The 12,314-nt window shown below is 44.3% G+C and overlaps 1 protein-coding gene across 1 annotated transcript in view; it reads right to left on the minus strand.

The window, feature by feature from the left end:
- Positions 1-12,314, minus strand: part of PLPP5 (phospholipid phosphatase 5) — a 40,044-nt gene that overhangs the window by 15,335 nt on the left and 12,395 nt on the right. Inside the window, exons 2-3 of the mRNA XM_075858824.1 lie at positions 9,587-9,677; positions 828-936 (exon numbers count right to left, since the gene is read on the minus strand). Coding sequence (XP_075714939.1) covers positions 828-936; positions 9,587-9,657 — 180 coding nt within the window. The 5' untranslated portion in view covers positions 9,658-9,677. The remainder of the gene's footprint in view (positions 1-827; positions 937-9,586; positions 9,678-12,314) is intronic.

Raw genomic sequence — 12,314 nt, forward strand, 5'->3', positions numbered from 1 at the left:
CTCGTGGCTGGGTCTTCCAGCACGACAATGACCCGAAACATACAGCCAAGGCAACAAAGGAGTGGCTCAAAAAGAAGCACATGAAGGTCATGGAGTGGCCTAGCCAGTCTCCAGACCTTAATCCCATCGAAAACTTATGGAGGGAGCTGAAGATCCGAGTTGCCAAGCGACAGCCTCGAAATCTTAATGATTTACAGATGATCTGCAAAGAGGAGTGGGCCAAAATTCCATCTAACATGTGTGCAAACCTCATCATCAACTACAAAAAACATCTGACTGCTGTGCTTGCAAACAAGGGGTTTGCCACCAAGTATTAAGTCTTGATTGCCAAAGGGATCAAATACTTATTTCTCTGTGCACAATGCAAATAAATATATATAATTTTGACAATGTGATTTTTTTTTAATTTTTTATATATAATCTATCTCTCACTGGTAAAATTAACCTAGCCTAAAAATTCTAGACTGTTCATGTCTTTGACAGTGGGCAAACTTACAAAATCAGCAAGGGATCAAATACTTATTTCCTTCACTGTATATATATATATATATATATATATATATATACACACATACATACACACACATACAGTAACGCCGTAATCGTACTGACCCACAGAATAAAAATAACACGTTAATTTTGCCGTAAGGTGAAAAAAAAATTTAAAAAAAATTATATGTACGCCAAAATGGTGCCATTTAAAAATACAACTTATGACGCAAAAACAAGCCCTCATACAGTGGGACCTTGCGGTGTTCTCTGTACTACAGGCTCGTGTTTCTGAAGGACTGGCTTATAGGCAAAGCTTCAAATGACCATCTACTTACAAACATGCTGTTGGTGGGCACCCGATCTGACATTACATAGGGATTTCTATACAACCACATCTCTTCTGGCTGTATGACTCGATGGAAGGGATGCATCATTTCTGATATCCTATAGACAAAAGATAAAACAAGATTGTAATGAACACTAATCCGATATGCAACAACAATTAAAAAAAGGTCACCCCGTGCTAATTTAGTGGGTTGGTGTCCTGGCAGAAGTGTGTGAATCTCTGCAGAGTAATCACAGAGCACAGTATATTATATATCAGGGCTGGACAAAAAGTCACCATGGCGTCAGAAATCGGCCTTGGTTACAGGGTCTTCCTACTTGCTGCTGCATACATGGAGGTGTACGTTGTAACAGATATCATCCATCTGTCTGGGCAGGTCACATACAGACACGTGCTCCTCCAGCGTGGATCTCGGTTAGCAGAAAGATTCAGGAATAGAGAGTAACATTCATGTAGCAAAGGGTGAATGGGCAGTGGAAGACGCTGCGGTCACTACAACCCAAACCTGCCACTTGCAAAGAGACTTCCTCCACTACAAATTCACGCTGCGATCCTACAAGCACCCGCTACTGAGTGCACACGACTTGCCTCCCACTTTAAGGACAGGATTAAGTATGTGTATATATATATATATATATATATGTCAAAAAAGTTCATCAAACCCTCCCCTAAAATGATATCTCACAACACCCCCCCCCCCCCTATATTCCCTCTTGCACCTTCTCTAGGTTTGACCCTGTAATGGAGGAAGGGCTATTTGCACTTTTCTCCTCACCTCCTATCCACCTGTCCTCTCCATCCCATTCCCGCCCGTCTTGTTCACGCTGCATCACCAGCTGTCCTCCCACACTTGACCGAAACTTAAGCCTAATGAACACTTCCGTTGGCCGTCGTACGGCCGTTAAGACCGCACACAGATAGCTTCCGTGTGCAGTCTGTTTCACGGACCAAATCAATGAAGAGGCAGAGACTGTTCCATCAAAAGCGGAGAGGAGTAGGACCTGTCCTATTTGACGCAACAGCCACACAGTTCCGTTAAAATAACAGAAGTGTGCATGGCCCCATTGAAATGAATGTGTCAGGGCGCTAGCAGTTAAAAAACGGATAGCACCCTGACGACAATAACTGAAGTGGGCATGAGGCCTTAAACTTTTGCTCTCTCTTTCAAACATGGTCCGGTCACCTCAATTAAGAAGCCCACTCTTGTTCCCCCTTTGGTTATTGTAATCCCGTTTCTAACCTTATCTTGGTTTCCAAACTTCTAGAACATCTGGTGTATACCGTCCGGTTTCTGTGCTTTACAGTCCACAGAAACTACAAACAACCAAAGTATCTAATGATCTCTTATCAGTCAAATCCATGGTCGCTACTCCCACCTAATCCTCCTAGATCAGCCACAATCAACATGGTAGATCACCAAATACTCATTTACACTCTCCGCTCCTTAACCCCTCCAAGTCCAAGCCATTTTTTTATTTGTAATTTCGCTCTCCCCGCCTTCTATAAGCCATAACTTTTTTTATTTTTCAGTCAATGGAGCGGTGTGAGGACCTATTTTTTGCAGGGGGAGTTGTAATTTCCATATAACGTACTGGGAAACTGAATAAAAATTCTATGTGCGGTGGAATTGGGAAAAACCGATTCCTCCATTTTCTTTTGGGTTTCGTTGTTAAGTCTTTCACCGTGCGGGAAATATGACAAACTTTATTCTGCTGCTCAATACGATTACAGCAATAATGTCTTACTCCTTTTAGAAAGAAAAAAACGATGTGTTAGAAAAACAACAATTTGTGTTGCCACATTCTGAAAGCCCTAACTTTTTTTATTGTTTTGTCGATTGAGCGGCGTGAGGGCTTATTTTTTTGCGGCACGAGCTGTGGTTTTTATTGGTACCATTTTTCATCAAAAACAGCGATTCTGGCATTTTATCTTTTTTTGTTTTTACGGAGTTCATCGTGAAAATTAAAAAATGCTATATTGTAATAGTTTGGACTTATACGGATGCTGCAATACCAATTTTGTTTATGTTTTACATTACTTAAATAATATATACACACACACACACACACACACACACACACACACACACACACACACCAAAAGTTCCAGAACTCCCTCAAACTTTGAACGGCTCGAGCTAGAGGGTTGAAATTTGGTGGGATTTAATGGGGTCATAAAATCTACCAGTTAACGGCCAAAAAAAAAAAACACCCCCCACCATCTTGGGGGCGGTGGGGTCGAGTGGGTGTTCATTTGAAAGAGCTTTTCAATACGAAAACAATGCCGCAATCGATTTTGAGATGCATTTTTTTTTTTCGCTGAGATATTTAAGTTGTCATCTTCATTATTGGCTACTGCCGGTGTTAGCATTACCCAAAATGTACCGCGCGGGTAAAATCCTAAATGTGTGTGGGCGCGTGTGTTTGAGCTTGGGAATGTCACATCAAGGTGACTTTAAATTATGTATTATTACAATCGGCCTCAGCGATATAAAATGGAACTTGTCTACGATTGTAACATGATTTCATGTGTACACATTTCGGTAGTCGCTTGTGAATTTCAGAGAGCGCTAATTCGGAGAGTAATTTTCATTTTTGTACATTTCTATTGTCATATCACAAAATGCATTTGACCGAAACGGAAAGGATCACTTTATTGATGATGAGAGGGTAAGGCGAAGAAAAAATAAGATCCTATCGAGAAGTAGCGGCTTTATTCAATGCCACTTATCCTATTCGTGATCCAATTTCATTGTCAACTATTAAAAGAAATGTTAGTTTTCAATTAAAGACGCACCAAGATCCGAAAGACCCAAATATGCGAGTAATGATGAAAAAGCTTTAGATGTTCTGCTCACTGTACGTGATAATCCTCATACATCTGTCTCGAGTGGAGCACAACAAGCGACTACCGAAATGTGTACACAAGAAATCATGTTCCAATCGTAGACAAGGTCAATTTTGTATCGCCGAGGCCGATTGTAATAATACGTAATTTAAAGTCACCTTGATGTGACATTCCCAAGCACACATGCATGTGTGTTGTCTTCTTTTGCAGTTAACGGGTAGATTTTATGACCCCATTAAATCCCACCAAATTTCAGCCCTCCACCTCGAGCCGTTCAAAAGTTATGAGGGTGTTCCGAAGCTTTTGGTGGGCACTATATATTTATATATTATATTATTATTTTCCCCCTTACAACTAGAAACTAACTTTTGTTTTTACACATTTTTTAGTCCCCCTAGGATGTATTGCAGTGTATTGTTATTTTTACAGGCTTCTGTTAAGCCCTCCCAGAGGCACGGCTTAACAGAGGAAGAGTGAAGGCAGACCTGGGGCCTTTATTAGGCACCTGGGCTGCCCTGACAGCAATCAGCACCCGCGATTGAACGTAGCATTTGAGGGGTTAAATGGCCAGGATCAGTGCGATCGCTGTTCCTGACTGTAATACACAGATGACACCTGCAGCGTATGTAGTGGACTCAGCGCGTGAGCCGGCTCCATACTTCTCCCTTCTGTAACCGCACATACGCGGTCCTATTCTGGTTTTCCTCTCATCTCCCTGACTGCCCTACTTCCTTGAACATCACCTCTCAGGGTTCCCCAAGGTTCAGTGTTGGTCCTCCTCCTATTTTCGATTTACACAACCCCAGTTGGGCAGACTATCAGCAGGTTGGTTTTCTAGCAGATGAGACCTAACTACCGGATGTTTCCTCCCAGAACATTTCTTCTGGTCTCCTAAAAAAACACTAGTGGGAGACTTTCCGCTGTAATGTCCTCTTTGTATCGCAAACATAATCTTTCTAAGACTGAGCTCCTTCGGTTTCCTCCATCATCTGCACCTAAGCGGAAAGTCTTCATCTCTGTACCACCCCCATTCTACCTAGACATCAGGCCTGATGTGTTGGAGTAATACTGGACTTTGGACTGTCCTCTTTCTCACATTCAATCTACTGCCAAATCCGGCCACCGTCACCTAAAAAAAACCAAAATCTCTTGTATCAGTCCTTAGCTCACCACATACACCGCTAGAACACTAATCCAGGCCCGAATCATTTCTCACCTAGCCTACTAACTCACTACTAAGTGGCATTCCACTAAACAAACCGGCTCCACTTTAATCCACTGTGAATGCAGCAAGCAGGGTGATCTCGGTCTAGCGGTTATACTATCGCTGCTTCTTTTTGGCGCTCATTACACTTGTTACCCATTTCTTGCTGAATTAACCTTGAAACTCTCCACCTAGTCTACAGAGCGCTCCACCATTTTTCATCATACATCTCTGCTCTTATCTGTTTACCAATCCTATTTGTGCGCTTCCTTCAACCAATAATCTACTATGCTAATCCTCCCTTATTCCATCATCTCAATCCTGTCTGCAGGACTTCTCCCGTGCTGCACCCTCTCTGGGGAACTCACTGCCCCGGACCATCAGACTTGCTCCTTAAATTCAGTTTTCAGTGTGCCTTAAACATATTTCTTGAAGACTTGGTTAATACATGGGGCTGGGGAAGAACTGCTGACGTGCATGGCAGATAAAAATTTTGCAAGCAGGATGTGTGTAATCGGCTTAATATGCCAATACTCAGAACAGGTTCAACCAGGAGGAGAGATAAAGGTTTCCTTCATACCTCTCTTCCTATTTGGATCCCATCCCATACAAGCGTTGAGTGTGAGTGCATAAAAAACCTGCTGCAACAGTTGTGTGAGCTCAGCCTCAGTTATACACACAAGTTAAAAAATGGAATCCAGCATCCAATATTCCAGAAAGTCTGATAATCTGGCATTTGTTTCCAGCACAAAACTGCAATATAAAGTGGATCTATAAAATACCAAAAGAAGCAGACTGAGTAAAGGGAACCAGTTAATAAAAACAAAAAAAAAAAACAAAAAAAAACAAAACACCACATTTCATTCCTTTGCTATTTTGAGCCTTCGTCCTGAAGCTTCTCTATCTTAACAGGTGAATTTTGTAGACTTTTCTTTGATCGTCAGATAATCCAGAAGATTTTATTATCCAACACCTATTGGGTCCTACTAATGTACTAATGCTGGATGGATATTATATCTACCTACCAGTTGTATCTATATCCAAAGTTTGGAATTTCTAATAATCTGGCATCTCGGTACGTGGACGGCCAGATATACACCTCATCAGGGGCGTAACTAGGAAAGACTGGGCCCCATAGCAAACTTTTGAATGGGGCCCCCCCCTCCCCTGGGTGTCACATAACCCCCCCCCCCTTGTAGATAGTGCCTTTTTTACAGCCCCCCCCTTGTAGATAACGCCATACAGCCCCCCCCCTCTGTAGATAGCGCCATACATCCCCCTGTAGAGAACGCCATACAGCCCCCTGTAGATAACGCCATACAGCCCCCCTGCAGAGAACGCCATACAGCCCCCCCTGTAGAGAACGCCATACAGCGTCCCCCCTGTAGGGAACGCCATACAGCGTCCCCCCTCCCAAAAAAATGCGACCTGCAGTGTGTCCTACAAAATACATGTATCCCCTCTCCACAGGATCTCCACAGGATAGGGGATACATGAGTGATCGCTGGCAGCGATAGGGAGAACCGGGGACTGAAAGTCCCCTGAACTTCTCCATGACTAACCTCTGACTTCCGGCGTCTGCGCAGCTCAATAAAAATGAAAGGAGCGCTGGTCACGCACGCGCACAAGCACGACCGGCGCTCCATTCATTTCTACGGAGCTGCCGACACAGACCCCGGAAGTCCGAGGTTTGTGATGGAGAACTTCAGGGGACTTTCGGTCCCCCGTTCTCCCTATCCCTGCCAGCGATCACACATGTATCCCCTATCCTGTGGAGATCCTGTGGAGAGGGGATACATGTCCTGTGGAGAGGGGATACATGTCCTGTGGAGAGGGGATACATGTCCTGTGGAGAGGGGATACATGTCCTGTGGAGAGGGGATACATGTCCTGTGGAGAGGGGATACATGTCCTGTGGAGAGGGGATACATGTCCTGTGGAGAGGGGGGGGGGGGATACATGTCCTGTGGAGATCCTGTGGAGAGGGGATACATGTCCTGTGGAGATCCTGTGGAGAGGGGATACATGTCCTGTGGAGATCCTGTGGAGAGGGGATACATGTCCTGTGGAGATCCTGTGGAGAGGGGATACATGTCCTGTGGAGAGGGAGGGGATACATGTCCTGTGGAGAGGGGATACATGTCCTGTGGAGAGGGGGGGGATACATGTCTTTTGCTCTATTTTGCGCCTTCAGCACCAGACACCATTTAGCCCTTTTTAGCACGTGTTAGTTAAATGGCTATAACTTTTTTATTTGTTGGGCTAACGACGTGATTTTTGCGACGTTTTTTCCGTAGACAATGCAGGTTTCATTTATTACCGTTTTTATACACACCTTTTTTGCTATTTTAGAATTTTTATTCATAAAGTTTGAAAATAATAGTAAAAAAATAAGCTTTTTTACGTTTCAGCAATTTTTTTGGGTAATAACATAGTTTTACCCTAAAATAGACCTTTTATGTGTGATCGTCATTGTCTACCGTAAATTTTTATATATTACATGTCTATATTAGGGTAATTGGGTCAGCGCTAGCGTTACAACAATGTTTGGCGGGGGGGGGGAACGTTTTTTTTTTGGGTGGGTATTTTATGTGTATTTATTGTTTAAATTATTTTTGCACTTTACTTTATTCTTTTTTTATTACTATGGTCTGTCCCCCAAAGGTCAAAAAAGAGCTTTGGGGAACTTTATATATATTTTTTCTTTCTTTTACACCATGTTTTTCCACTGTAACTGGAGCTGCACAGCAGCCCCAGTTACAGGGGAAATCAGCCCTCTCATAGTGACGATTGTCACTAATAGGGCTGTGCTGGGTCTAGTAAGACCCAGCAGCAGTCTGCCACTAACGGCACCCGGCGATCATGTGACCAGTCACATGATCACCGGGAGGAATAGAGGCAGCGCCGCTGCTGCTGTCTCTATTCCTGTACACAGCGTTCATTGAGCGCTGTGTACAAGTGATGAGAGAAGACAGAAGCAGCGAAAGCTGCTTCTATCCTCTTCTCAGGGTCCCCAGCAGTCACTGACAGCCGGAGACCCGACATTCAGCTGCCCGATCGCGCGGGCAGCAAGTTAAAAGCCGAGCCGTAGAAAGTCTATGGCTCGGGTTTTAAGGACCCTGACCGCTGGCCGTAAAAATACAGCCAGCGGTAGGGAACCAGTTAATGGCAGAGCGGGGAGATACCTCCCTGCTCTGCCGTAGTGTTCAGTGGCGTCCCGCTGTAGCAGCCATAGCGGCTGCTAGCGGAGCCTCCGGCCATGGCGACACGGGCCCCCTCATGCCGCGGGCCCCGTAGCAGCCGCTACTGCTGCTACGGCGGTAGTTACGCCACTGCACCTCATTTACTAAGGCGCATTTTACGCTAGCATGTTTTCGATTAAAACTGCCATGAAACTTAGTCTTAATAAAACCCACCCTAGGCCTTCTAAGGTTAAACATTCTGTACGGATTCATTTGTTCGTACTCTATAGGAGTTGGAGCTCCATTTTTATACAGCGTGCCAAATCCTCCACTGTTAAAGAGTAACTTCTCTTTCAGAAAACTTTTGATATGTCAGGCATATCAGAAGCTTTGATCTTTAGGGGTCCGGGTGCTGAAACCCCCACCATCGCTGAAACAATGGTGCAGAAGCGCTCTGATAAGCACTCTGCATCTTCGGCTGTGAGTCTCGAGGAGCGCCGATAACAGCCGAAGGTGCTGAGCGCTTCTGCACCTTTGTTTCAGCGACTGTGTCAGCACTCTGCCTCCCACCGATTAAAAAAACTTCGGATACGTCTCTGACATCAAACGTTTTCTGGAAGTGCAGTTACACTTTGGCCCAGTTCAGAGTTTTTTGGTGCGGATTTTGACGTGGAAACAGTGTCAGAGTTAGCGCCAAAAAACGGCCGAAACCACCGCCAATTGATTTCAATGGGAGGCGGAGGCGTTTGCTTTTATGCAATCGAAGAAAGGAACTGCAGCCCATCAAGATAATCCAAAGAAGTGTATTTGATTTATTCACCAAGCATAAAAACACTTTTGCTTTTAGCAACAAAAAAAAAACACGTTTGCTTTTAGCCGCTCACGGGGAAAAAAAAAGCGGCACTTTCTTTCTTGCCACGGTTTCACCTCTGACTTCCCACTGAAATCAATGGGAGGCAGGAAAATCTTGTTTGCACCTATGGTGCTCAATGGCCGCAGGCGAAAAACGCCACGACAAAGTGCAGGAAGGTAACATTTTGAGGCAGATTTTTTTCTGCCTGCAAAATACTCTGAACAGGGATTTTAAATTATATAATTCTGGATTCCTGCAGCCACTACTAGGGGGCGCTTACTGCATACGGTTTTATTACTGGGGTAATTAGTATGAAACAAGCTCCCTCTAGTGGTGGCTGCAGGAACCTAGGAAATGAGCACAGAATTTTGGACTTGGGCTGGATTCACACCTGCATTCGGCTTTCCGTTGTTCCGCTACATTAGTGGAGCAGAACTGAAATACTGGACACCACCGCCAGCTAACTGAACCCATTAACTTTAATGTGTTCCACCGGGGTGTCCGGTTTTACTAGAAACATAAGCAATAAAATACGTAAACATATCCTCTGCGAACCCCAGGAATCCGCTCCACTGCCAGCTTTGAAGCTACGTCTCCTCATCCCAAGTTCTGTACTCCCAGGCACCCTGATACTTGGGGTATGTTATCCCACATGGACTCACATAAAAATCCCCAGGAGCAGTAACCGGATGAAGAATTCAGCTGCAAAGCCTTCCAGGATCCTCTTGTCCATCCTAGTACACAGGTTGATCCCTAGAAGATAAGAAACAGCGAGTAAAGTAATGTCGAGAGTCCCCGGAGCAGCCCACACCTCTGTAGTCCACTATTCTCACTAGAGGGGGTGGAGAAATACTGTGCTGGCTTCAATCCAAAACTCACATTCCCAAAATGTTTACATTTTAATCTGAGGGACATAGCGGTCGAAAAAACACACAGCCATAAAGGATAACTAAACTTTCAGAAAACGTCTGACATGTCAGAAGCTCTGATCGGTGGGGGTCTGAGCACGGAGACCCCCACCGATCGCTAAACGAAGCTGAAGAAGCGGTCGGGTGAGCGCTGAGACACTTTATTTCGGAATGGCTTTTCTTGGAAAGCCGAGGTAACTGCTCACAGACGCAATAGAAAGTCTATGAGCCCGTACACCAATTGCTTGGCTTTCCGAAAAAAAGCTGATCTGAAACCAAGCTGCTCAGCGCTCACCTGAGCACTTCTGCCGCTTAGTTTTGGCGATTTGTGGGGGTCCCAGTGCTCGGACCCCCACTGATCAAATCTTCAGACATGTCAGAAGTTTGTTTTGAAGGTTAAGGCCCCATGCACACGACCGTGGAAAATTACGGACCCGCCTGGTTCTATTGGCCGTGGACATCTCTCCGTAGCGCTACGGAAAGGTGTCCGTGCCGGGAAATATGGAGCATGTTCTACTTTTCGGATTTTGCGGGCCATGCTCCCATACATTGTACTTTGTATGGGAGCACGGCAGGAAAATGCGGCCCGTGGGCTTCGCTGGCCGGCTGTGCCCACGATCGCAGGCTGTGATTACGGGCACGGCTGTGTGCATGAGGCCTTACCCTTTAACCCGTTGCCACCGCCGCCATTTTTTGTATTTTCCTCCCCACCTTCCAAAGGCTCTAACTTTTTTATTTTTGCCTCGAGATCGAAAATCCCTGATATGGCTTTCTCATTTTTGTTTGTGAGACGAGTTGTAGGTTCTAATGGCACCATTTAATATACTGGGAAAACTATTTTTTGGGGTAGAGTGGAAAAACAGCAATTTTGTCAGGTTTTTATTTATTTATTTTTACACAGTTCACCGTGCAGGTTAAAAAAAAAAATTGTTACATTTTAATAGTTTGGACTTTTACGGACATTGCGATACTAATTAGGTTTATTTATAAAAAAATTACTTTAGGGGAAAACAAAAAAAGTCAAGATTTATTTTTTTCAACTTTGGCATCCTCTATCATCCCATCGCACAACTCCCCCCCCCCCCGTGTCATTGCAGCCCGGCGCCTAATGAAGGCCCCGAGGTCTGCCATTTTGTCCCTCCTATTAAATTGGTTGTCTGGTGAAATAAATTGTAGCCGATCCTTTGATGCGGCCATCAATATCCCCCCGGCAACCAGCAGTTTGAAAGGGTCTTGGAGCTCCTGCGAGTCCTGATCTTTATTTCTTTCGCAGCTTGGGGGCCGTTCACATATATACGTTGTCCCTTTCCGTGTTGCAGAAAAGACGGAGGTAAACTAATGCTAGAACAGATCCCATAGGTATCTATGGGATCTGTTCTGGCACATGGGATAGAAGTTGTGGCGTCGTATGGTGCTGGACCTGTGCAGGAGCCGGATCCCAAAAAGTTACCTGCAGCGTGTTTGGGTCCGGCTCCGTATCCGATCTTAATTCACTGTAGACAGACAAGTACACATGTATCTAATCTATCAAACTATGAACCACTCTGATCAAATCTGCACATTTTCAAAAGCCTTATGGCAACGGATACATTTTTGCATTAGTATTTGCATCAGTTGTAATCACTGGAGACAAAAAACGGATGCTGACGCAACAGATTTATGTGAACACGCCCTTAGTACTGCACAATGCCGATACATTTGTAACGGCGGTGCACAGTATTACAGCTTCATCCAATCGGTTACCTAAAATAATGTAAATAAACAATACATAAATATTTGATAGCAATGGGTCTGTATCGATCCGAACCATTAAAATGTAAAATTTTTTACCCCGCACTATAAACGCCATAATAAAATGCCACAATGAATCACCTTGCCTCCCAAAAAGAAGTAAAAAAAATTCTAAATGTAATATAAACCACAAAATGGTACCAATAACTACAACTCGTCTAGTCATGGGTCTGTAAAGTAGTAAAAAAAATAAAAAAAAAAATATCGCTGCAATCGTATTAACTCGCAGAATAAAACATGTAATTTTTTTACTGGGTGGTGAATGCTGTAAAGGCAAAACCCAAAAAGCGAAGGAGAAATTGCCGCTTTTTCCATTTCAACCCCAAAAATAAAATGGTGGCATTAAAAAAAATACAACTGGTTCCGTCAAAAAACAACAAGAACACTCATACAACTTGGTTGATGGGGGGGGGGGGGGAATGTTATGGCTCGTGGCAGGCAGGGAGGAAAAATGAGAACTGGCTGGACTGGAAGGGGTTAATGATTATATCACTCTTCAATGGGTTGTCTGCTTTAGACAAACCCTGTTTAGACCCTATGGTATTTTGAGGTAATAGAGGAGGACCTTTGAACCACCAGCATCCCCTGATCTTACTGATGGGTGCTGTAGGATTCATATACCCTGCAGCGAAAATTCACATTTAGGGCGGATTTACACGAACGTGTAATACGTCCAGGCAACGCGCGTGAT

Source organism: Rhinoderma darwinii, chromosome 3 (assembly GCF_050947455.1).
Source record: "Rhinoderma darwinii isolate aRhiDar2 chromosome 3, aRhiDar2.hap1, whole genome shotgun sequence".
Lineage (NCBI taxonomy): Eukaryota > Metazoa > Chordata > Amphibia > Anura > Rhinodermatidae > Rhinoderma > Rhinoderma darwinii.